Source organism: Fusarium graminearum, chromosome 3 (genome assembly GCF_000240135.3).
Source record: "Fusarium graminearum PH-1 chromosome 3, whole genome shotgun sequence".
NCBI lineage: Eukaryota > Fungi > Ascomycota > Sordariomycetes > Hypocreales > Nectriaceae > Fusarium > Fusarium graminearum.
This window is the reverse complement of record NC_026476.1, coordinates 7,069,036-7,093,671: the sequence shown is the minus strand read 5'-3', so window position 1 is coordinate 7,093,671 and position 24,636 is coordinate 7,069,036. Positions and strand designations below refer to the sequence as shown.

Below are 24,636 nucleotides of genomic sequence, written 5' to 3'. Positions count from 1 at the left end.
TCAAGTTAGAACTTGTAGGTGATAGGGCTAGTGTTGTAACATGTAGCAGCAATGCGCAGCCTAGTCACTGGCGTATGTATATAATCGAGTATTCAAACTTGATGCATGATCTTCTTTTGCACTTCTTTCTCAAGTAACATCGATCATACCTCATGTGGCGTCGGTAACGATGTCGGTAACTATTGTATCTGCCATTGCGATCTTTTTTGTGGCTATCGCTCTCAAACTCCTATCAAACTTTTATTACGGTCCACTTTCATCTCTCCCGGGGCCATGTTACACATGTGTCACAGGCATTCCATTACTCTATTCCCGGGCCACCGGAACAAGTCGAGAACATCTTCGTTGTCTCCACAAACGCTATGGCCCGGTAGTAAGAGTCGGACCCACCGAGGTGTCTCTCAATAGCGTTGATGGTTACTACAAAGTCCACGGAGTGGGAAGCCACTGCATCAAGGCTCCTGTTTTTGACAGTATCCGGTTCAGTCACTCACCCATGTTATTCACCATTCGGGATCCGAAGTTTCATGCGCAGCGCAAACGGATTCTGGGCCGTGGTCTTGCTGCAATGAAAGAAGGGCAAGAGTCCAAGATTCGACGGTTGGCTGAGCTTGCTGTGTCAAACATCGAGAAGGAGGTCCAAGAGGGCAAGTCTGATGTATACAAATGGTGGCGATGTTTAGCAGTTGATGTGATAAGTGAGATGTCATTTGGAAAGCCCTTTGAACTGCTTAGGCCGGGTGGTCAAGACCTGCCGGTATACAAAGCCTTGGGCAATGCAGGGTCGGGTGTTGTTCTCCAAGTGATGCTACCCAGCTTTCTCCAGTCTCTTGTCAGGTGGTCTCCAATAACTTGGCTTCGAGATATCGCCCGAGTCGGCGAGACCATATTCGGCCGAGTCTTGATTGCACTCAACGAAGCCTCTTTACCCTCATGCGGTCCAAGTATGGTTCGTCACATACTGGGTGAGGCTGAGTTGAGCAAGAGTCCTGTTTTGAGCGATGAAGAGTTGGGATCTGAGGTATCCATGATGCTTGTGGCAGGTTCTGATAGTACAGCGGCTACACTGACGTATGCCACATGGGCGATAATACGAGATCCTGATCTAAGGAGAAAGATTGAGGAAGAGGTAGCCCGTCTTCCGGAACACTTCACCATGAAGGATCTGGATCGTCTACCTCTTCTTAATAGCACTCTGGAAGAGACTCTGAGGCTATACAACCCTGCTGGTGCACTTGTGGAGAGAGTTTTACCTCCAAGTGGTATGTCTATCCACGGTTGGGATCTCCCAGGTGGCACGATGGTCTATACAACAGGATGGCTCATCTCACGCCTTGAAGATGTGTTTCCTGATCCAGATATGTAAGTCGAGCTTTTCGGAATCGAAATATCCTTCATGCTTTCACTGCTGACCTAGCTCAGGTTCGACGCGACTAGATTCATTGATCCGTCACCTGAGCAGACCAGAGCACATGTACCTTTTAGCATAGGCTCACGGAGCTGCATCGGCATGCAACTCGCGCGCATGGAGATTCTTGTCACGCTTGCAACATTGTTCCGTCAGTGTAGAGACATGAAGTTGCATCATGGTATGACAGATGAGATGATGACGCAGTTCGGTGAGTTTTTCATAGTCCCAAAAGGGGGCGTATGTGAAATTTCTGCATAGCATTGGCTTTGAGAAATATATAATTGGGAGACTCGGTCTATTGTCGGTGGCAAACGTTATCTCTATCTTCTTCTTGGCTCTAGTCAACACAGACCCATACTTCATACAGACCAAATGAACTCAAATTGACAGTCTGTAGCTATTGTCGAAGTGATTGGGTTGGATCCTGAAAGCCACACTAGGGCTTAAGCACGAGCTTTGTGCAGAACAGATTGTACTCTGTCCCCTGCCCCTCTAATGTTCTCTGCCTCTTGCATCTCAAGAACATGTCGGATTTTCGCAGCCCCTACGTCCACAATAACATCTCCACATCAACCAAGGGGAGTTCCCCATCGTTGTCTTCAAAATGATCATCCAGCCGACCAAACCATGCACGAATCTCCCAAGCCTCGTCACGAGTTACCCCCGCCAGGTGTACTATTACGAACGTCCAGCCCCTCCTCCGCCTCGTCGTTCAAGCGGCGGTGGATTCTTGGGCCTCTCAACTTGGCAGGTGATAGCCCTCCTCATCATCCTCATATTACTGTTGTTGGGCATTTTTATGTGCATGCGAAAGAAGAGTGAACCAAAGGCGCCGGAAGAGGACGAAGGTGAAGAGGAGGAGGAGGAGGAGGAGGAGGAGGAGGAAGGCGACGAGGAGGCAGCAGACGACGATGAAGGGGAAGAAGAGCCTGTGCCGGATGAAATGCAAATGAATGCTTACAATGCACAGTATCTAGCCAATCCCTACGGCAATCCCTACGCACAACAACCATCCAGCGCTACCATTATCGGATCACATGCTATATATACCTTCCCGCGAGGGTTCGCTGTTGAATGGTAGAATTTGGTGAATGGCACCTCAATCAACGGAAGATGGACGAGGCTAATCACGAAGCAGGTTATTTATCGTCGTCAACGATAGCATTGCGAAAGGGTTTCAGGTTGATAATCAGCTGAGTGCTATGGATTCGGATCCCTGGACGGACGCAATGCCTGGTGGTGACCAGACGGGACTTTTCGGTGCAGAGAGGGCAAGGAGAACACAGTGATGGAAAGACTGGGGTTCATCAGTATCACCACCACCTGAATGTCTACTCCCCCGTCTTGGGAGATGAATTTTGCACCGCAATATCTACTTTCTGATCTCTACTGGTTTGCCCAATAATGGCCTGTGATGATTCAACGAGTCACAGCATTTTTTAATAAATTTTTGTGTGGGTTTCGCTAAGGAGCCTTTAACTTTGGAGTGATACAAAATGATCCAAGGATAGAATACGGTGTTATATCTGCAATCACTCATGAGCACATTTATCCATGGCCTCTTATCAAGGTTCAGCCCAAAGCGTCTCAATTCATATTTGTAAATCCCAAGCACATGTAGCCCCACCGCAGCACAGCCCAATTCAAATATCGCCCCCATAACCTCGCATCAGCTGTGCTCCCAACTTCCCCTTCCAGAGAATTGACTAACAGGAGAAATGGGCTTGTCGGAGTGGCTGGTGATCTTTGCACCATTATTCGTGTCGATTATCAGGTTCTGGGAACTGACTTTCCCTCTAAACTCTCGCTGAGTAGTCAATTGTTTGATGTCACTGTAGTCCAACTTCGCATCGTAGCTGTTGAAGTCTCCCACCGGGGGATCGAAGCTGCCATTGAATGTGCACTGCACGCCATCAACTACAAAGGTGGCTGTGATTTTGTTCCCGCCGTCAAAACTGCTGACTGTACCAGAGGTGGTGGGCATCTGAGAGCGAATTAGTAAGTGTAATGTTAGGGTTTATCTGCGTCTCGGCTACCTTGGAGGATTTTCTTTGGAATCAAAGCAGTGGACGGGGTTTGAGAGTGAGAAAGATAAGATTCAAGCCAGGAAATGAAGGGAAATGTCAGCAGCTTATAGGACTTCCGGATCAGTCTTGCCACAGGTTATGATCTCATTGTTCTCTCGTAGCAAGATTCCAGACTTCTGGGATTGGACGTTTTGAGTAAGCCACAGGTCGAGACTACGCCACAAAGTTACATTTTCGGAATTAACTTTGGTCCTTTGCGCACATGATCAGACACACTGTTCGTTTATTCAGCTTCTTTCAATTTCTTCTCAGAAGGTAATCGATAAAGGGCTATGGTGACTGAGGTGCGGAACATAGATAGGCCGAGGTACATAATAGATCATGACAAGAGTCAGACGGAAGCCAAAGGATGCCATGTCATGACTGCACCCGATGAACTCTAATTGCCCCCTTGAATAAAATGTTGATGAGATTTTTAGCCCGACTGGTGACTTCAGTAGAGTTTAGTAAATGTGACTAATTTAACCGGTGAGCATGTAATTAATTGCTTCAGCTATTCTGTAATTGATTGATCACGCTTATACTTTGTAGTCCGTTTTGTTCTCTATTCCACGGGTAACGAGGCAGGTACCGCACTGAGACTGTCTCACACCCAAGTTCCAAACCATAAACAGTTAGTACAATCATCTGGTACCGGCATCATATCCTTTACGTTGTTGTCTTTTGTACCAATGGGCACTTACAACGTCTACAAGGCTATCAAAACGGCCAGAGCAAAAGTTTCACATCACAGACTGGAGGTGGCTTATGTAGCAAGCAGATCTCGAATACTTACATCACTTCTTGTTCGCAAGATACCTCAGCAGCGGTTCTCTGGTGTTGTTTCTAGTTGCAAGCTACAACGATGTCCCCAATGTCATTGCTGTGTTTCTTGCAATATGTTTCTCCAGATCCCTTGGTACGAAGCGGTAACTTATGCGATAATCTCCAGGCTAGTTTTCGAAGGCAAAGTGAATAGTTCAGTATTGGCATATCCTCAAATAGCAGCCTGTTAGGAACCAGACGATCAGTCAGTGAGAGTGAGAGAGCATCACATACATAAAGCCATACAAAGAATTCAAGTCGTAGCTGCTGTCTCCGTACCTGTATATTCTCAGAGTACACTACATTTTCCCATCAATCAGCGCAAAGCTTGGTACTGTGGTCTAGTTGGTTATGACATCTCGTTAACACCGAGAAGGTCCCCGGTTCGAGCCCGGGCAGAACCTCATTTTTTGCCGAACTAGAGGAGTAGCCACAGTGACCATGAACTTCTGTGGGGTCAAGGCTGTATTTTTAAGGCCTAGCGTTCGAAGAGAAGACAGCGCAACGGCTGTTATCTTATTGGTATGAGCGGGCGCTAGACATTGGTGAGAAGTCATGTCAGGTACAGAGTTGCGGAGCGGGGAAAACACAAGGATGTTGGCATCCACGCACTCACGTTACAACTGCAACATCGCTCATCAAGCTTTCTTGGAACTAACGGCTGCCATTAAGCGCACAGCAACAGAAGCTTAAATCAGTCGAGATACAGCCTCGGTAAACGGTGCAAATCATTCACTGGCGAAGTACAGGTCACAAAAGGCAGAAAAAGTAAAGAATATACTGGTATAAATCTATGTGGTAAAAAGTCTATTTAGAATAGGTAGTCTAATGTCTCTATGCAGAGAGCGTTTAGAGAATGGCAATGGCACCGATGACAGCCATGATACCGGCAGGGACAACCTGGGCGGCACCGGCAGTGACGGCAGTGGGAGTGGTGGGAGGAGCAACAGGAGCAGTACCAGAGGGAACAACAGGGGCAGGGCCGGAAGGCTTGGAACCAGTGCCAGTGGGGCCGACAGGGGCAGGGCCGTGGCAAGCAGTAGGCTTGACGAGAGAACCGTTGCTGTCAAAGGGAGCGTATCCGAGGCACTCAGAGTACTCAGCAGCACAGGTGGCCATGTTGGCACCAGAAGCAGAGCGGCAAGAGTTGTACTTGTCAGTGCACATCTCAGCGCAGTCCTTGGCCTGAGCAGGGGTGGAAGGAGTAGCGGGAGGAGCGTAACCGGTAGGGACAACGGGAGCAGTGGTGGTGTGGTGGATACCAGTGACAGTGACGGTACCGGGCTTGGTGACGGGGATGGTCTGGTTGCCGTAGGTCAGGGTGGTCTTCTCAGGGCAGTAGGTGGTCAGCTTGGTGACAACCTCGGTGGTGTAGGCAGGGCCAGTAGGCTTGACACCCTCGTGGCAAGCAGTGGGCTCAACGAACTTGCCGCTCTCCCAAGGGTTGTAGCCGAGGCAAGCAGCGTACTTGGCAGCGCAGAAAGACATGTTGGCATCGGGGGCAACGCGGCACTCATCGAACTTGTCGGAGCACATCTCAGCGCAGTCACCAGTGTGAGTGGGCTTGGGAGGAGGAGCATATCCAGTGGCGGTAGCGACGGGCTTGGTGATGGTGCAAGAGCAGTCCTCGATGGTGAGGGTGGTGGCCTTGGTGACAGTGTAGGTCTTGTCACCGTAGGTGAGGGTGGTGGCACCAGGGCAGTAGGTGGTCAGGTGAGTGACGACCTCGGTGGTGTAGTGGATGGTCTCGTTGGAAGGAGGAGCATAGTGAGGAGAAGCGTTGGCAGCGCCGATGAGGGCGGTAGCGAAAGCGGCAGTCTTGACGAAACCCATTATGACGGTTGGTTGTTGTTTTGGTTGGTGGTGAAGTATTAAGAGTAGCGAGTGTAGTATTAAGCGAAGGACGCGGTAAGTTGGATTAAAGAACGAGTGTGATTAGCGAGTCTGGGATGAAGAGGAAAGAAAGAAGTCTGGAGAAGAGAAGAACAAGAGGCTTTATAACCCTTCATGCTTTGCTTTGCTCTGTTCTATTGTTGTCCTAAGATCCCAGACGGAACGATCGATCAGGGTGGACCGCATGGCATTGCGGAGACATGATTAGCACAAGGACCCAAAAAAAGCTCGTGTTTATTTTTGGACTCGTCTCTTTCTGTCATCCTATACGAAGAGGTAATTTGCCAGTCCGTCAAGCGAATCGTGATCCGGAACTCGGCTCTGGGGGACCTGACTAAAAAGAAATGAACTGACCAATAGAATGGCCAAGACATATACGAGAGATGCATTTATTGACTACCGCCTTGCTTTTTGGCCTCTTAATGCCCCTGACGCTAAGGGTGGTACCTGCGTTAGGCTTATGGTTAGCTCACTTTAAGGGAGGGCAACACCACTTGTTGTTGTGTCTTTGATTCGAGCGGAACGCGTCGTAAGCTTTGGTCGAGAATATGCTAGACTGGATACAGTATGTAGGGATGGACGATCTCGTAGTCGAGTCGAGTCACGCAGTGTGAAATCAGTTGAGTTGAAAACCCAGACAAAAAACAACAACAGGCCCGATGGTCCGGGTCAGTACCAGCGCATTGACTCTCCCAGCCTTTTTTTCTTTTTCTTCCTCTCGTCTTTTCTCTCTGCTCTGCTCTGCCAACGGCCGGCTAAGCCGTGTCAAAGCTTTAAACTTCGTCTCGTGTTCTGGTCTCCGCCAGATCCATGCCGCAGAACGTGCTATAATGCCTTATGCATAACTAACCTGTCAAAGGTTACTAACGTCTCAAAAGGCAGCTAAAGAAAGCTTTACCGCTACATGACAAGAGCATGTGTTGAGTCAGATTGACTGTGGTCAGACTGGATAGAGTCTGAGCCAAACGGCGCGCCCGCAAGCCTTCGGCGTTGACCGCGGCCGTTTTGTGAGCGCACTGACGATTGAAACAGCGGACTGGACTAGTAACAACAATTGACGTCACGTTCTTTGTGGAGTTGGTTGGCCTAGAATAATCCAGAATGTGTAGTTTAGGGTAACCAAAGACATTTAGACTTCCAACAACATCATGACAATCAATGACAGGTTGAAGAACGAGGTAATAGCAGAGACTCGTACTGGTAATATTAGATGTTAGCAAATTGTAGTTACCCGATTGAAAACAACATTCGAGGTTGCCGCAATCGTAATACTAGTTACGGACTAGATCATCGTTTGGTGTGGATAGACACTCGTCTAGAATAAACATGGTCAATTAATCGCTTATCTATTTCGATGCTTCTTCTCTTGCAATTTGCCTTTCCAATAGCCCTTTCAATTCCCCAGTGCAATCTTCCTGGTCCATAAACACCTCAATCATCTTGACCCCATCATTTTGCTTCATCACCTCTGAATCAAGCGCAGTCTTCAACTCTCCCCAGGTTTTTGCAGAGAAGTATCGCTTCTTCAATTCTTCATCGTTATACCCAAACAATCCCAGAGTATGCTTGAAGTTCCACGGTGCGATATCATTGTAGTCCTGGTTCCTCCCGTGAATGGCTCGCTCAATCGTGTAACCATTATTGTTAATCACGAAAATTACAATGTTGAGCTTCTCTTTCACCATAACACTGATCTCTTGGGCCGTCATCTGCAAACTCCCGTCTCCGATAAAGAGGATCGTGCGCTCCGTATCCTTGTCGTGACTGTCTTTATCGCGACGCGCTAGAGCGACTCCAAGCGTGGCGGGGAGCATGTAACCAATTGATAACCACGTGACAGCTGTAAAAAAGCGAGATCCCTCAGGGAGCTTGAGAACCTTTCCACCTTCTGCAGCAGTACCTGTTTCGGTCAAGATGGTGTCGCCGCGACGAAACATGGAGTTGATGTATGGATAAAACAGTTCTTGAGTAAGGTTCCCAGACGGTTCAAGTTCGCCTGGGCCAGACTTGGGGAGAAATGTTGGCACATCAATTTTGGCGAGTCGCGACGCGTCGATTTTGCTGAGAAGCTTTTGAATGAAAGCTCGAGGTGGCTGGTCTCGGATGACTTGCTTAGCGATCTTGATCTGGTCCAAGGAGAAAGACACTGTCGCATCCTCATTGGGAATCGCTGTGAAGATCCCAGTGTTGATGTTACTCATATGTGGTCCAAAGAAGAGGATCAGATCAGAGCCTTTGAAGTACTCAGATGCCTTCTTGTCGCCGCAGTTCGCCAGGTAAACACCATGCACATTGGCCAACTCCTCATTGATCAGTCCTTTGCCGAAAGCTGATGTCCACGTCGGCCAAGCAGTGATATTGATCAACTCGCTGACCTCACTGACAACGTTCATATTCCGACTTTCGCCGTCAACAAGAATCAGAGGTTTCTTAGCTGAGTAGATCCGATCCAAGATCTTATCGACACTCCCCATATCAATCTTAGTAGCCACTGACGATGGGCTGATAACACTTCTCACATCAAAGTTACTTGTCGAAATGGGCAATTGAACCATATCGTCGGGAATCTGAAGATACACCGGCCTTTGGTGAACCATCGCCTGTTCGATGATCCAATCAATCCTCCCTGCAGCAGTCATACCATTCGTCAAACAGACTTGCGCAGCGGTAACATGAGTATGCATGGCGGCAAACCTTTTGTACTCACCATCCAAGAAGGTATGGTGAACATTCAGTCTTGCGCTCTGGGTGGATCGCGACGGCGCGCCAACGATGTGAAGCACCGGTGCTCGTTCAGCAAAGGCACCAGCAATGGCATTGATGGCTGACAATTCGCCCACACCAAAGGTTGTGATGACTACACCCAGACTGTGCATGCGAGAGTAGCCGTCTGCAGCATAGGAGGCGTTGAGCTCATTGCAGTTGCCTATCCAGTTCAGACCGGCTAGTTTGACGTAGTCGAGGAGTTTCAGGGTGTAGTCTCCAGGAACACCACAGACGGGAGCTATGACGAGCTGTTTGAGACGAGTGAAGAGATATGCCCCGAGGGGAATTGACTCGTGTTCGTTTTGTGTCATTATGGATGTTTAACTTGCTTGATAAGAATGTCTATCAGGCAATGAATCTCGTCAAAGAAGTGCGATGGTTATTCTCAGTGTTTTATCTGGTTCCAGCATCCCCGCGTTCACCACTGACTTAATGGCCATCGTTATGCCGTGATCGGTTGCCTAATTAGGAATAGTGATCGAATCTCCTTGTCTAGCCGGTCCATCATCGACTCTTGCCGAGGTAGGATTCTGTGGAGAGACAGATCAACTGGCCAAGTCTAATCCTTGGATGAGGAATAATGATTATCCGTGACATAATTAAATCCGTGCAAAGGCCGTAAATTGACTCAGCTGTTCACATGTCAGTTGTGGATACCTTGTTTGCACAAATAATGCAGCATTATTGTCGCTTGTCTATGCAATGTCTCAAGTAATATGCACTGGATAATTTGTAACTATCATCAGCATGAAAAAGAATCTCAGCCTTCCTAAATCTGGCTGTATTTGTTTCGATTCTTCTATTGTTGAGCTTTTGGGGTATTACTGATATGAGCATCTCTATTTTTTAGCTGAAAAGGAATGACTCGGTTGCTGAAGTCTCGACTTCTGTCTTTCCCGCTAGCATGTAGATTTCGTCTTGCTCTTGAGTAAAGTAATGCTCCTCTGCCAGCTTCTGCGTTGCGGCCGTTTTAGTATTAGGAATTCCCGTCAAGGTCCGCGATACGTTCTTGGTACATGATACAATCGATCTGTGGGATTGACTACAATCTCATCCTTGGCTATAGCCGGGGGTCAATTTAATGAGCTTTAACTCAATCGAAGTTTGCACTGGCTCTGCCGTACTCTGCATCAACTAAGTAAATTCAGTAACTCTGTGGACCCTGAGGTAACCGAAGCATTTGACCAATAACATAGTGTCAGATCTACAGAGCATCTTTAACTAACTGCCTAGCTTGGAAATGACAGATGGCTCCATCACGCTACCGAATTTGCTCGGTTGATCGGTTGATACGGCATCTGAAGCACTGGATTTTGGTGTCGGTGGCTTGCGAAAAATAGAAAAAAAAACCGTATGGCTCATGTCAGATTATGTCAGACCATGTCACTTCCCTATTTAGAGTACGTAAACAGAAGACATCTGCCTTGTTTCTAGACTGCGCCACAACAGAAGGTAGGCCTTAGAACTGACTTTAGAGAGACATTTTGATTGTAAGATGAAACATACCCTGTATTTCCAGGCTGCCGGTTGAGACGATCAATTAAGACGAGCGATAAGTTAGCCGAATTAGTCCATTGAACCGAGATTTGGGAAGAGGGTCATGGATAGTTCGGCACGCAGAGGAGAGGACGTGGTTCTTCTAACCCTTTTAAGTGGCTGTTGGATAAACAAGCTTTACGGTTCCCCCAATCAACAGATGCTGGGACGTATCTGACGGCGCCACCTCGTAAATCAACGATAAGATATGCTTTAAACAGTCACTTTTCGCAGAATTCCGCTCCTCAACCAACACGCCAGCTGAACCTTCTAACCGTCTTTGAACTTAAGGATCCGAAGATCTGCTGTTTCCTTTTTTCGTATTACTAGTCTGTCCCCCCATCCCCCCACCCTGCCATTTCCATTCCAACATCTTGACAATGCTATCCTCCCACTTCATGGTTTTGTCCGAGTCTTCCGGATTCTGTTACTGAGATTAAACCACCGTCTACTGAATATTGGACGCTCTCAGTAGCTTCAGACTCCATCATGGATCATCTATTCCTGCTTCGCGCCAACAAGAGGAGAGGTGTCCTCCTCGCTATGGTCATTCTGGTCATCTTTGGGCTGGCGGTACACTCTTGGTTATTCTACTTCCCATCGACCAGCGACTTGGCTTTCCGGTAAGTTTGGCAATTCGAAAGACCGGTGAATCAATTCTGACTTGTGCTCCCACCAGCTCGTCTCTCTCGACTCCACTACCAACAAAGCTCTCGGAAAACACACCGCAACTGATGCACCACCTGTGGAAGCCCTTTATTCACGATCTTAATGCCACGCAATTCATCTCTAAAGAGGGATACAAGTACAAGATCAACAGCAACAACCATCGATGGCCACCCTTGGGGAAGAAGCTGCTCATCCTGGATGTGGATACCCGATTGGACACCGGCGCTGGAGCAATGATGAACAAGTCAGCCATGAATGCCGAAGAAATGACAGGTAGAACAGGTGGAATGATGAATCATTATTTATATGGTATGTGCTATCGCCTTCCAGATTATGATAGCTTTCTAACGTGTCTCTTCGCCAGCCATGATCCACGGATATGACTACCAGTTCATCCGAGCGCCTGACTATCGCAACCGCCATGGGACATGGGTCAAGGTCCCAATGATTAAGGAAGCTCTCAAGACTCACGACACTGTCGTATTCCTCGACGCAGACGCCGTTTTCATGTATCCAGAGATGCCCTTCGAGTGGCTAATGAGTCTATGGAACATTACAGACAAGACCCTCATTGCTCTGTCTAATGACCCCGACTCGCCGAGGAACCGCGACGCAAAGGGAAAAGTCATGATGAACACAGGTTTTATGGTCGCTCGACAGAGTAACCGGACTCAAGAGCTCTTCCATGACTGGAACCAATGCCCAACCGAGACAAAATACAAGGGCTGCGATAGATGGAAAACGGACTGGGCACACGAACAGGCGGCGTTTGCCAATTATGTTCGCTACGATTATAACTTGACAGATGACGTACGCACGATCCCATGCATGGATGGAAATGGAAGTCCCTATATTGGAGACAAGACATGTGGCGGTGTGTTTATTCGTCATCACTGGTTCCACAAGGATTATCCCGCAAACGACCTTCGCCAGCTTCTACTTGACACGCTTGTCAAGCGAATACACGCTGGGTTCCATCATGCGCAGGAACAAAATTTCATAGACGCGAGCCATTATACACATCCGCTCAACAATGTGAAAGATATGTAATGGACGATGCATACAAGACATGGGTAGGAGGAAGCATTATATTTCATAGAAGCGTTCTTGTTTATGTATTCACGACACTCGGTAGCTAGTTATTTGGGGTTATCATTATTAAAGAAACTTTATTTAAATTATCCAAGAATTCTTCCGTTGCAACATTGACATGTGTGTTTATCTGACGCTTACTCAAATGTAACTGAGCGGTAGATTATAAGCGCACCAGTCTCTGATTCGCAGTTACCTTCGGTCTATTCCATATTCATCGATCTCAGTGCTGATCTTTCAAACTCAATAGCTAGTGCAGAAAGCTTGGCCTCCTAACCCTTGAGGTACAAAAATAAACAGACGAGGAAGTCTAGTCAAAGTATCATAGGCTGACCTACTTATTTTGTTTCTTATGCTTCTAACAACCGATTTTTCTGATACCCTCAGGGCCAGCCCACAACTTATTAGTAGATATTTGACCCAAAGCATGCTCTTGCATTTAGCCTCAAATCCTCCACCATCAATCATACATCAAGCTTACGCCCAGAGAATTGGTAAACTAATACGATGTCCGTTCGTCTCGTTCAACCCCAGATGTCATCCACTAGTAACGTCTTTGTAAGTCTCATCAGTGAACTCCATCCCTGTACTTTATCCGGACAACCCATCTTGCCAAGGACTACCCCGCAATATAGTCCAGACTGATCTGCGGGGAACAGGCTGATTTGACAAAGTTTAACGAAATTAAATCAAGGAAACCCACCCGGCAGTTCCTGAGTCGTCAAACAGAATCAGTATAAAAGGATGCGAAGATCGCCTGTAAATATTGTCAGTAGAGTAGCCAACTCCACGCTCATAATACCACCAAGTTCTTTTTCATCATGAAGTCCAAGTTGTTATTCCCACTCCTCTCTTTCGTTGGTCAAAGTCTTGCCACCAACGACGACTGTCCTCTCATCACTAGTAGATGGACTGCGGATCCTTCGGCTCATGTCTTTAACGACACCTTGTGGCTCTACCCGTCTCATGACATCGATGCTGGATTTGAGAATGATCCTGATGGAGGCCAGTACGCCATGAGAGATTACCATGTCTACTCTATCGACAAGATCTACGGTTCCCTGCCGGTCGATCACGGTACGGCCCTGTCAGTGGAGGATGTCCCCTGGGCCTCTCGACAGATGTGGGCTCCTGACGCTGCCCACAAGAACGGCAAATACTACCTATACTTCCCTGCCAAAGACAAGGATGATATCTTCAGAATCGGCGTTGCTGTCTCACCAACCCCCGGCGGACCATTCGTCCCCGACAAGAGTTGGATCCCTCACACTTTCAGCATCGACCCCGCCAGTTTCGTCGATGATGATGACAGAGCCTACTTGGCATGGGGTGGTATCATGGGTGGCCAGCTTCAACGATGGCAGGATAAGAACAAGTACAACGAATCTGGCACTGAGCCAGGAAACGGCACCGCTGCCTTGAGCCCTCAGATTGCCAAGCTGAGCAAGGACATGCACACTCTGGCAGAGAAGCCTCGCGACATGCTCATTCTTGACCCCAAGACTGGCAAGCCGCTCCTTTCTGAGGATGAAGACCGACGCTTCTTCGAAGGACCCTGGATTCACAAGCGCAACAAGATTTACTACCTCACCTACTCTACTGGCACAACCCACTATCTTGTCTATGCGACTTCAAAGACCCCCTATGGTCCTTACACCTACCAGGGCAGAATTCTGGAGCCAGTTGATGGCTGGACTACTCACTCTAGTATCGTCAAGTACCAGGGTCAGTGGTGGCTATTTTATCACGATGCCAAGACATCTGGCAAGGACTATCTTCGCCAGGTAAAGGCTAAGAAGATTTGGTACGATAGCAAAGGAAAGATCTTGACAAAGAAGCCTTGAACAATGGATAGATAGGTAGGGATAGCATGTCGACTTCCGTTCAATACTCTATCATAAGTTCTAAATCTAATGAGGGTTCGTCTATTTCTTGTTTGACACATCTGTACCATTGTTAGCCGCGTGTAAATAATAAGAGCCATGGCAGCTCATTGTAAAAGAGCTCAACTCACTGAATTGAAAGTGAATGATATCACCATCTTGAACAACCTGGGAAAAAAAAGTCAGCTTCCGCAACAACCCAAGTGTGACTTGACTTGACTCACATAAGACTTTCCCTCCTGGCGGTATTTGCCAGCAGCTTTAATGGGAGCCATCGACTTGTTACCCTCACAGAGATCATGGAAGTCTTGGTAGGCTACCACTTCGGCCTTGATGAATCCTCTCTCAAAGTCACTGTGGATAGCACCCGCAGCTTGAGGGGCCAAGCATCCTCGGGGGATTGTCCAACACCTGATCTCCTTCTCTCCAGCTATTATTATGTTAGTGAACCTTCTGCCAAGCTTGGCGGTGGACATGACATACCAGTGAAGTAGTACTGAAGACCAAGCTTTGTGAATCCCTCAGTGATAATCTTTTCCAATTTGGACTTGACCTTGCTCTCCTTGAGGAACTCAGCCTGGGCATCAGGATCATCCTTCATGCTGTGCAGCTTCTCCTCAAACTCGATGGAGAAAGGGATGATGTCTCGCGCGGTACCTCCATGCTCAGTAACCCACTTTGCTATCGATGGCAGGTACTTGCTCTTTTGTCTGAGGTAGTCCTTCATGGTTAGGTTAACGAGGTAGATGACTGGCTTGGTGGTGATGAGCTGAATCTTTTCGTTGATGAGTGCGATCTCGGCTGGGGTCCAGCTTCCGTCTCGCACTGGCTTTCCTTCTTCCAACATCTGCCATGGTATTGTGGTCAATATGTGCTAAGCTTAGATTCGGGTTGCGGGTTCGTCAGAACTCACTGCTCGGATCTTGGATGTGGTCTCGTAAAAGAGAGGCAGCATCTTGTACTTGCCACCAGCCTTCTTCACAATCATTTCCTCGGCGACGATTTGCTTGTCCAAAATGTCTAGAACATGATGTTAGTCATTGCCGGATACCCTCAAGAGTAGTTACATACCCAAGTCCTTCTTGCAAAGCTCGCTCTGAATGGTGTCTGGAAAATACAATGGTTAGCCTGATAGACCCAAAGAACAGCCTCAGTGCAACTGACTCAAGTCACGAACAGGGTCGATTGAATCATCAACGTGCAGGACCTGATCGTTATCAAATGCTCTGCCGACACGTGCATTAGTTTAAGTTCTAAAAGAGTGAACGAACTCATCCTACCGAACAATGTGAAAGATACCGTCAACGGCTTGGATATGTGACAGGAAAGCGTTACCAAGACCTTCTCCCTGAGAAGCGCCCTTGATCAAGCCAGCGATATCGGTGACCTGAAGATAAGCTGGGTACATAGACGGAGGCTTCCACAAATCGCATAGGAAATCCTGGATAATGTCAGTTGTTTGGTTTCTTGCGCTCAACATGTAGAACTTACATATCGAGCATCGGGAACAGCGCATCTCGCTTCGTTGGGCTCGATTGTGCAGAAGGGATAATTCTCCGCCGCAGCGCTCTGCTCGGTCAAAAGGTTGAACAAGCTGGACTTTCCCACGTTGGGGAGACCAACGCATCCCATTTTGAGGTTCTTGCGGACCCTTCCAAAGGCGACCACATTGTCAATAACTGCTTCAGGTTTCTTGGGAGCCATTTTGTGAAAATCGATGAGGAAATAATTATGTAGAGAGATCGATTTTGAGGCACACAGAAATGTGAAGGTAGTTATTTGAATGAGTTTTCAAAGTGGTCTGATAGCCCACTTAAAGACATGGGTGTGATGTGTTCTAGCCGAAGCCACTGCATAACCTGACATAAGCCTTGATGGGGGGCAGACGTGGTAATGAAAACACCCTCTTGTAGTTTACGTGTTCAGTATATAAGCTCAACATGTTCTATTGGAAAACTCTTTTCTCTTAGGTTTCATACATTTAAACTGTTAAAGATCACGGAGGTTCTCAATGACATGCCTTGGGGGTGTCACGTGCTGGACCCTGAAACTCTCAAAGGCGGGACTGGAATAGCTTCTAGCCAATAAGAAAGGTTTAAATAAATAGTTCCGAGACAAGGTTTATTAAATTACATATCAATTGCTATTTATGGACCAGCCACTTATGTTCAAGTATCTTTTCTCGACCTGATTCATTCACTCTGCAATCCACACTCTTTAGCCTTATTAGGCAGCTCTGTGCTGGCCCGAATGGATGCAAGTGCTGCTATGCATTAACAACTTAGTTGTTGCAACCGTTGGCAGCAGCAGCATTGGCACCTTTGTTCTGTCCTCCTTGGTGGTGTCGAGCCTCCAAATCGCGCTTGCCGTTGCAGCCAGCGTTGTTGGCCTGGGCATTGGCCTGGTTGTTGTTGTTGTTCTGAGCGTTGTTGTTGGCGTTGTTGTTGGCGTTGTTCTGAGCGTTGTTCTGAGCGTTGTTCTGGGCGTTGTTGTTGGCGTTGGCTCCGTTGTTACCAGCGTTCCCATTAGCAGCAGCGTTCTTGTTCTGTCCGCCCTGGTGATGTCTAGTCTCAAGGTCTCGCTTGTTGTTCTTGCCCTTAGCCTTGTTCTTTCCACCCTGATGGTGTCGGGTCTCTAGGTCTCGCTTGTTGTTCTTGCCCTTGGCCTTGTTCTTGCCACCCTGGTGATGCCTGGTCTCGAGGTCACGCTTGTTGTTATTGTTGTTGTTGTTGTTGTTGTTGTTGTTGTTAGCATTGGCATTGGCGCCGTTGCAGTTGTTGGCATTGGCGTTGGCGTTAGCATTGGCGTTGCCTCCCTGAGCACCCTGGGCACCCTGGTGGTGGCGAGCAACAAGTTCGTCCTCGTCCCGCTTGGCGTTGCATCCCGCATTGGCTGCTGCATTGTTTGCGGCATTGTTGTTGTTGTTACCGTTCTGGTTCTGGTTTGCCTGAGCCGCCTGGTTACCTTGCTGGCCCTGTTTGTTTTGGCCTCCCTGGTGGTGAGGCTGTTTTACGTATTAGTCAATGACTCACTGCTGCACCATGTTTATGACTTACCTCTCGGACTTCAATAGTGGTAAAGATTGGCAGGGCGCTTCCTGGAGTAGCACCAAGAGCCATCAAGGCCTGTAGAGTCGTCAGCAGTGGATTAGTGAATAAGAACAAGGGACGTACTGCAAGCTTTCCAGCACCGGAAGAGCTGATGCGGCTGTCACGGGAGAAAGCCTGAGCGGCGAGAGCGGCGATGAAGGCGTTGGTGAAGTACATGTTGACTAGTGAGTGGGTTTGAGGAGTAGAATAAATCTGACCGGCAGGTAAAATGAAAAAGATTGAATAGCAGGACTAGCCTTGAGAATGGAAGATTGAGAAAGAAAAGTAATGAAATATTGCGTCAAGCAATGTTTGGATGAATGTGAGAATGAGGATGAAGTGAATGATACGAATACTTTACGGCGGGCAATGGGTTTGGTCTTATACTCTTCATCTCAAGGTTGAGATGACCATTCATCCGCTTTCATCTCCTATTCCAGAGTGTTGATGTCTCCTTGGTCCCCTCAGTTTGCAGGATGTTCAAACACGAATGCCAAGGTAAGACTTGGAGTGTTTGGGCTTGATGCCGATTTGCCGTCTTCTTTGGGAGGCAGTTCCTATGCGACAGGAATAGCGCGCGTCATGATACCTTCTCTATACTCACTAGTCATCTTCAAGGAGTTTTGAAAACGGTGGTGACGGAGATGGCCAATCAAGACAGGGCCATGTCGGCCGAAACCCGCGACAAATGGAAAACTCCTTGATTGGTGGAAAGGCTAGTTCAGCTGTTGTTTTTGCTTGTTTCACGAAACCCGTCTTAACCGTAGCGTTGCCCCTGATACACCTACAACACTATATGCTTCAAGTCCCCCGAGAATGAAACCCTCCCCACCTTGCAAAGCCAGCACCCAGAGAAACTGTCAAACGCGCAGCCAACTAGATGCCCTAGTCAATGTGACATTGCCGCCTCATCGGGATGAATCCCAATCCATACAACAGGGACACTATTTTGAGAGGTTGTATTCGCTCATCTGAACTACCGCATCTGGGCTTAGCGCCATTCGCGCAACGTTTCGTCTTGGCGTTTCAAAGATTGATATGACAGCCGAATATCCGCTTACACATTCCAAGCGACTGGGACAGAGATTTTGTTGTTTTATATGCATCGTGGGAATCTCGGAGGTCCGAAAAACCACTGCACGACATACTCAGACCTTCTTTCTACTAATAGCGCTTTGGACTGCTCAACCGACACCACATTTCATTCACACTCAATTATTCCACCCAACAACACAACATTCAGCTATGGAGTCTCTGTATCATCCTTTGACCGAACATGACGAACTGAATGCAGGCGAGAAAAGGGTTCTCGACTCGCCATTCGACAGACACATCAGGATTCCAAGTCATTACAGGCGTTACTTACAACATCCATATCTTGTATGGGTTTGTCATGGAATCCTACTCTCGTTATCACTTGTATTCTTTGTATCGTCATTGGTGTTGCGCGCCAATATCCATTCCAGTGTCGGTTCAACCCTGCCAACATTTCCCTACTGTAAGTATCCGATACCCAACGTCCATTGTCATGCGTGTTTCTAACATCGTGCAGCTCCAGCCGCAGAGGTGGCCGACTTCCATACCGTTCGCTACAACATCACACCAGAAACAAAAAAGACAGAGTTCATCGGATTTGGCCCCGACGTCGATAAAGCATGGGATCATGTCACGTATGATGTTGGTGACCAGATGATAACCCGCGACGAGCTCGACAACCTCGGTCTCGACCCTTCGTCACTCACCATCAAGGATCCCAAGACAGGCAAAACGGGTTATCGTGTTGGAATACAAGTGTTCCACCAGCTCCACTGCCTCAACCTACTAAGGCAAGCAACCCACAGTGATTATTATTCACACACAGGAGGAGACATTGATGTCGAGCCTGAGGACCTCAGAGGGCATTTGGGTAAGCGTTTACAAGAACCTACAAGTAAATCTACGGCGCTGACACAATATGCAGATCACTGTATTGAGTTCTTGAGGACCAATATAATGTGTCAGAGCGACACTGGCGTTTTCCCATTCAGGTACTATGATGGCTACGAGGGACACTGGCCGGACTTCAGTACCCTACATACATGTCGTAACTTTAGCGCTATACGGGAGTGGGCGTTTGAGCACGCAGTTGTCTTTGGCGATGAACAATAGAGATGGTTTAATAATAGCGAATCAATTTGCATAGAAGAGATAATACTAGACATAGCATTCAAATTTTACACAGCCTCAGGGTATTAGAAGAATTGGCCACTGGAAGCACAAGAGACGAAATTAATGACTGGCATTTATCGCCCAGACTCTCCTTCGTCGACTACGTATTTTTGTACCCTGCAAATTGGGAGGCCAACTTTCTGCTACCAGCTGGTACAGCCATTAGTGACCGTTCTCACGTAGTTCACCGAACACAAGGATATAGCCGCAAGGGCAAGGCTATACGTTATTTCATTATAGAGTATAACTCGTAAGACATAAGGAGACTATCAAGAGGCCGATGTAACATCAAACACTACCCAACCACGCGAACTGGGGCTCATCTACACATCCCTACACCTCGGGTTTCAAGCTTGTGGTCAGTACTCTAAGGGTACTTGACGCTGAACACAGGCGACTCCGAATGATCCCAGTCACTCTTCACCTTCTCGTCTCCGAAAATCCTCAAGGCCTGGTACTTGACCTTGTACTTGCCAGCTGGAGCGTATCCACCATCGGCAAGCTTACCATTCCACACAATGTTACCGTCACCCATGGGGTTCCACTGCACAGGGAATCCAGCAGGTGCACCGAGACTCTTGGTAGAGTTTCCGCCGACGGGAATGAGCTCGGCTTCGAGCTTAGCGGAGCCGAGCGCGAGCTTCCAGGCCAAAGCGGGGGCAGGCTGGGCATCGGTAGCATTCTGGCCCTTGACGGGCAAGATGAAGGTTGTGTTGGCGGGGACAGGAGTGAGCTTATCCTTATCGTTAGATCTGGCGATCCATGTATCGTCAGATCCCAAGACAACAGAGTCATGCAGAGAACCTGTCATGCCCTGGTAAGGCAGAGACAGAGACACTCCAGTACCGTTGATGGCGATGTAACCAGACCAAAGAGCGAGACGCTTGGCGTCGAGACCTTCAGGAGCAGAAGGGACAACCTCAATAGTGACCTTCTCACCTGCACCAACGGAAAGCTTGGCCTCACTGAACTTGAGCTCAGCATGAGCATCGGCAACGTCGTTGGGGAAAGTAGAAGCATAAATGCTGTCCTTGTCGAGAGTGTAGACACTCTTGGTAGGGATGTGGGAGACACTGAGATCGATCTCCTTCTTGCCAGTGTTGTGGATAGTGAAGTTGCGGACCTTGATGAAGTTATCAGTGTCATTGAAGGACAAGCTGGAAACATCCATCAAGACCGTCGAGTACGCAGCGTCGTAGGCTTGGATCATGCCACCACCTTGTTGAGGAACAGGCGCCAGGTAATCGGAGAATCCTGTACCGTCGTTGAAGAGTTGAGGGTTTGAGGTCGATGCAAGAAGGTTCTCAATAGTCTCGGGGTCGAGAGTTCCACGGACCTCAGCAATAAGAGCGATAGTAGCGGCGACGAGAGGGCAAGCCATGGAAGTTCCAGAAAGAACAGCATAGCCACCCTTGGCAAGAGGATAAGTTGAAAGAATGTTTCCACCGGGAGAGCCGAATTGGGGCTTGACGTCCATCTCCCAAGTAGGTCCCCAAGAGGAGTAAGTGCTAACTGCACCACCCGTCTTGTCGTTCTTGCTCTCTTCCATGATGACCTCTCCGTCAGAGCCAGCGGACATCTCGAGTGTGACCTTGGAACCTTCCTTGAGAAGACCGATCCACTTGGCACCGACCTTGGAAGTGACCATGCCAGCTGCGAGAATGCTCTTCACGGCAGAAACATCGATTTCGTTGGCGCCACCAGCATTGTTGTAGACAATGAAATACTTTGCTCCAGCATTGGCAGCGTTCTGGGCCTTTTGGGCAAAGGTGCAAGTTCCTCGACGAACCAAGACAATGAACTTGCTGAGATCAGGTGTGTCGGCGGGGTAAGGGTCGCAACCGCCATTTGCCACAGTGGTGTCCAGACTGGGAGCCCAGATAGGAAGCTTGACATCATCCCAAGCAGCGGGAGTGCCAGCAGTCATGCCAAAGGCAATCTTGGTGTCGCTTCCGTCAACGGTGTAGTGGTGCTGCTTGAGAAGCGAGATGTAATCGCTGTTATCGTAAGAGGCAATGGCCATGACCTTGTTACCGTTGGCGGCGGTACTGGCGTAGAACATGCCGACGTCGCCGGAGTTACCAGCAGACACGGGACATGGCACACCCTTCTCGACGATACGGGAGACGGCAACGGCCCAAGGCTCCTCTGACCAACCGCTGGGACCTCCGATAGAGGCAGTGATGATGTCGGCGCCATCTTGGTAAGCTTGGTTGTACGCAGCGATGAGAACATCATTGCCGGCCTCTCCGGAACAGCCAAAGACACGGTAAGCACCAAGAGTGACTCCTGGAGCTGTACCAGTAAAACCGAAAGGGTTGGTTTGAGCAGCAACGATTCCTGCAACGTGAGTACCATGACCAGCGCAATCCATGGGGTCGTCATCGGGGTGAACGGCGTTGAAACCATCGTAGTCATCACCAACCAGATCAGTGCCGAAAGACACGAGACAGTCGGGGCCGAAGCAACCACCAAGGGCTGGATGCTTGTAGTCGATCTAGTCATGTTAGTTAACTGTACAACATTATACATGTAAAAACCGTAACTTACACCAGTGTCAATGACAGCAACCTTGATTCCATGTCCAGTAATTCCCTTCTTGCGCAACTTGTCAACCTGAGTCATGACATGAGGCGAGAAGGTATCAGCGGTATCATTGACAGCTCTCTTGGAAAGAGGAGCTTTCATTCCTGGCTCTGCGACCCACTCCACTCGAGGTGCAGGGATTCCGTAGACCTTGACAGGCCAGACGTTCTTGACGACTGGGAGAGCAGCCATCTTGGCAGCGAGTTCTTCAGCAGATGCAACATCGTCAAATTGGACTGAGACACCCTTGAAGAGGTCATAGTCAAATTTGACACGGGTGGTGGACTGGCTTTCTGTCTTATCGTAAAAGACAGAAGTATCCTGGCTCTCCTCGAACTCGAAGATATAAGCACCAGGCAGGTGGGCAACAGTACCCTGTTCGGGCTGCGGAGGCTGAGACAGCTCATCCTGAGCGAGTGACAGCCCTGCAAAAAGCAAAGCCGATAGTCCGAAACGAACCATGACTAGAAAAAAGAGTGTGTTTGCTTGATTGAAAGAGCGACAAGACAAAGATTGAAGAAAGAACCAATAACGAATGTGGCCTGGGAGTCAAGAGAGAGTGTGGTTGAAGAGCAGAGCTTGGCAGTATGAACAAGGTCTGGAAAATACATTATATATTACAGCTCATGGCACGGCACATGCTAGATTGATAGATACGGCAGGTCGTTATCATGATTAAAGTCAATTGCATCACATGGGACGAGTTGCCAGATGCAGCTCACACGCCATTGATAGAGCAGAAGTTCCCATGCAGTATTCATAAGTTCCTGAATATGCTCTGATTCCCCAGTCGTTCATTATCTCAAACCTCCCTCTTCGAGCCAAGTGCAGCGAAGATCGGAATAGATTTCAAGAGTGGACCATGGGTTCAGGCCAATTATGGCAAGGTCTCTCCAAGTCTCGGTCCTTGGCATTCAGGGGAACTACAGGGGTTCGCGCTTTAATCCCTGCAACTTCGAGTTTGGGGATCGAATGCCGAAGGGACTTTTAGAAATGGACGCTCGAAAGGTGCAATTGGTCCGTGATTCCAGGGGAGTTGCGTCGCATATCGTCTGGTGTTGTGCATTAAGAGGCTGTGATGGGCCTTGCCTGTTGCCGATACCGTCTTGGCTTGAAACCCACAGTTCGATTGAGTATTTAGATAGATTCCGTGTGGTATCGGTGCCTATGCCACAGGGTAAGTACCATCAATGCCGAGTTGTTGTCAATTGCTTTCGCTGTTTCGCTCCATCCAAATCATGGCTGGCCAGTATAAATATGTAAATATTAAGAATCTGTTCTTCAATAATATATAAGATGACTCTAACCCTTGAATGCAGCCTCAATCTCATTTGCCCATCGAGTCGATAATCTCCTCCATGCCTGCAAACTCAAACTCATTCATCATTTCCTTCCATAACCGGCCCTGGACCTCCTGCCGCTCTGCACTATAATAATATCTTCCGAACCTAAATTAACGTTAGACTGTATCTGAAAAGGTCCGGAATAACAACAACTCACGGGTAAATTCGCCAGTCCATCACATATGACCCATGGGCTTCTTCTCCCTTGACAATGGCAGCATCGACATAAGTTGAGGCAGCTTGTTCCTGGGTGCGCCCGAGAAACCTCATCATGATAGTCATGAACACTTTCATCACTATCGGAGACTTGTCCATGAGGCCAGTGCCCTTTGTTAGTCCCGGGTCGACACAGTTGATGATGACGTCTTGGGGGTCGACGTGACGCGCTAGCTTATCGATAAAAAGCTGTCCAAGGAGTTTCGACTTCGCATAGTGAGACATTCCATCAAAGGTAGCTTTCGCGTCGAAAGCGGGGATCAATGGGTCTGACTTTGCCTCAGGTAATTCGCAATGCATGGACATTCCTGAGTTGACCACAGTCAGTCGTCCCGGGTTTGATGACAATGATTTTTGTTTCAGCAGCGGGAGCAAAAGAACCGATAGATACATGGTAGACAAGAAGTTGACCTGCATAGTCTCTTCATGGCCAGTGGACTCGTTAATTCGGTGAGTGGCATTGCCCATGCCAGCATTTAGAATAGCATAGTCAAGACGATGGAGCGTTTCGCAACGCTTTACAAACGCGTCAATAGAGATGTAACTCCCCATATCAAGCCCACAGACTTCGATCTTGGCAACCGAGGTGACGTGTTTCAGCTGTTGAGCCGCCTCATGACCTTTAGCTTCTGAGCGAACAGCGATGATGAGATGGCTTAGTCCGTGCTGAAGAAGAAGCTTGGCGCAAGCTAACCCGATGCCGTTGTTGGCACCAGTTATAATAGCCGTTTGACCAGAGAGATCAAGGCTTATTGGGGGAAGTTGTGGTTTGGTGAATTGAGAGGTGATCAGAAGACGGCCAGACGATAGGGTAAGTGCAGGAAGCCTTGAGGAGGCGCTGGCGAATTCGGATGTTCTGGCTACCATTGTGATAATTCGAGTAGGTAAGATATAAAATTGAATAGCGAGTTAATGATGTGTATCCCACTGTTCAAACAAGACATCCAGCTGTTTCGCACTTATATATTCGTTCGCACTCATCCAACCGTCTGTGTAGGCATGATGGGTGAAATGCTCTAAAGCCATTTTTGGATATCAATCTGGTCTTAGTAC

At 48.2% G+C, this 24,636-nt stretch overlaps 11 protein-coding genes and 1 non-coding gene across 12 annotated transcripts; 5 read left to right on the top strand and 7 right to left on the bottom strand.

The window, feature by feature from the left end:
• Nucleotides 1–169: 169 nt before the first annotated feature.
• On the top strand, nt 170–2,492 carry FGSG_11465 (uncharacterized protein; the record flags this gene model as incomplete). The annotated part of the gene is made up of 3 exons (XM_011327451.1): nt 170–1,362; nt 1,423–1,619; nt 2,104–2,492. 3 exons carry the CDS (start codon nt 170–172, stop codon nt 2,490–2,492), a joined length of 1,779 nt encoding a protein of 592 aa, XP_011325753.1.
• Nucleotides 2,493–2,970: 478 nt separating this feature from the next.
• FGSG_13948 (uncharacterized protein) lies at nt 2,971–3,488 on the bottom strand. Its single transcript, XM_011327450.1, has 2 exons — nt 3,448–3,488; nt 2,971–3,395 (listed from the first exon to the last, which is right to left on the bottom strand). The coding sequence occupies exon 2, from the start codon at nt 3,393–3,395 to the stop codon at nt 3,081–3,083; it is 315 nt and encodes a 104-aa protein (XP_011325752.1). The 5' UTR covers nt 3,448–3,488; the 3' UTR covers nt 2,971–3,080.
• Nucleotides 3,489–4,632: 1,144 nt separating this feature from the next.
• On the top strand, nt 4,633–4,706 carry FGSG_20786. The gene has a single exon. It is a non-coding gene; the product is annotated as a tRNA-Val (tRNA).
• Nucleotides 4,707–5,071: 365 nt separating this feature from the next.
• FGSG_13947 (uncharacterized protein) lies at nt 5,072–6,250 on the bottom strand. Its single transcript, XM_011327449.1, has one exon. It carries the CDS (start codon nt 6,133–6,135, stop codon nt 5,152–5,154), a length of 984 nt encoding a protein of 327 aa, XP_011325751.1. The 5' UTR covers nt 6,136–6,250; the 3' UTR covers nt 5,072–5,151.
• Nucleotides 6,251–7,541: 1,291 nt separating this feature from the next.
• On the bottom strand, nt 7,542–9,272 carry FGSG_13946 (uncharacterized protein; the record flags this gene model as incomplete). The annotated part of the gene is made up of 1 exon (XM_011327448.1): nt 7,542–9,272. One exon carries the CDS (start codon nt 9,270–9,272, stop codon nt 7,542–7,544), a length of 1,731 nt encoding a protein of 576 aa, XP_011325750.1.
• A 1,623-nt stretch (nt 9,273–10,895) lies between these two features.
• Nucleotides 10,896–12,219, top strand: FGSG_11467 (uncharacterized protein). Its single transcript, XM_011327447.1, has 3 exons — nt 10,896–11,120; nt 11,177–11,475; nt 11,531–12,219. The coding sequence occupies exons 1-3, from the start codon at nt 10,987–10,989 to the stop codon at nt 12,214–12,216; spliced, it is 1,119 nt and encodes a 372-aa protein (XP_011325749.1). The 5' UTR covers nt 10,896–10,986; the 3' UTR covers nt 12,217–12,219.
• Nucleotides 12,220–13,079: 860 nt separating this feature from the next.
• FGSG_11468 (xylosidase/arabinosidase) lies at nt 13,080–14,102 on the top strand (the record flags this gene model as incomplete). The annotated part of the gene is made up of 1 exon (XM_011327446.1): nt 13,080–14,102. The coding sequence occupies one exon, from the start codon at nt 13,080–13,082 to the stop codon at nt 14,100–14,102; it is 1,023 nt and encodes a 340-aa protein (XP_011325748.1).
• An 81-nt stretch (nt 14,103–14,183) lies between these two features.
• Nucleotides 14,184–15,845, bottom strand: FGSG_11469 (GTP-dependent nucleic acid-binding protein engD; the record flags this gene model as incomplete). Its single annotated transcript, XM_011327445.1, has 9 exons — nt 14,184–14,203; nt 14,273–14,309; nt 14,366–14,571; nt 14,625–14,988; nt 15,055–15,161; nt 15,213–15,248; nt 15,306–15,367; nt 15,422–15,582; nt 15,633–15,845. The coding sequence occupies 9 exons, from the start codon at nt 15,843–15,845 to the stop codon at nt 14,184–14,186; spliced, it is 1,206 nt and encodes a 401-aa protein (XP_011325747.1).
• Nucleotides 15,846–16,422: 577 nt separating this feature from the next.
• Nucleotides 16,423–17,407, bottom strand: FGSG_11470 (uncharacterized protein; the record flags this gene model as incomplete). Its single annotated transcript, XM_011327444.1, has 3 exons — nt 16,423–17,145; nt 17,198–17,266; nt 17,315–17,407. 3 exons carry the CDS (start codon nt 17,405–17,407, stop codon nt 16,423–16,425), a joined length of 885 nt encoding a protein of 294 aa, XP_011325746.1.
• A 1,068-nt stretch (nt 17,408–18,475) lies between these two features.
• FGSG_11471 (uncharacterized protein) lies at nt 18,476–19,378 on the top strand (the record flags this gene model as incomplete). The annotated part of the gene is made up of 3 exons (XM_011327443.1): nt 18,476–18,728; nt 18,783–19,136; nt 19,191–19,378. The coding sequence occupies 3 exons, from the start codon at nt 18,476–18,478 to the stop codon at nt 19,376–19,378; spliced, it is 795 nt and encodes a 264-aa protein (XP_011325745.1).
• Nucleotides 19,379–19,805: 427 nt separating this feature from the next.
• Nucleotides 19,806–22,486, bottom strand: FGSG_11472 (uncharacterized protein; the record flags this gene model as incomplete). The annotated part of the gene is made up of 2 exons (XM_011327442.1): nt 19,806–21,935; nt 21,989–22,486. The coding sequence occupies 2 exons, from the start codon at nt 22,484–22,486 to the stop codon at nt 19,806–19,808; spliced, it is 2,628 nt and encodes an 875-aa protein (XP_011325744.1).
• An 865-nt stretch (nt 22,487–23,351) lies between these two features.
• Nucleotides 23,352–24,450, bottom strand: FGSG_11473 (uncharacterized protein; the record flags this gene model as incomplete). Its single annotated transcript, XM_011327441.1, has 2 exons — nt 23,352–23,451; nt 23,525–24,450. 2 exons carry the CDS (start codon nt 24,448–24,450, stop codon nt 23,352–23,354), a joined length of 1,026 nt encoding a protein of 341 aa, XP_011325743.1.
• Between the last annotated feature and the right edge of the window lie 186 nt (nt 24,451–24,636).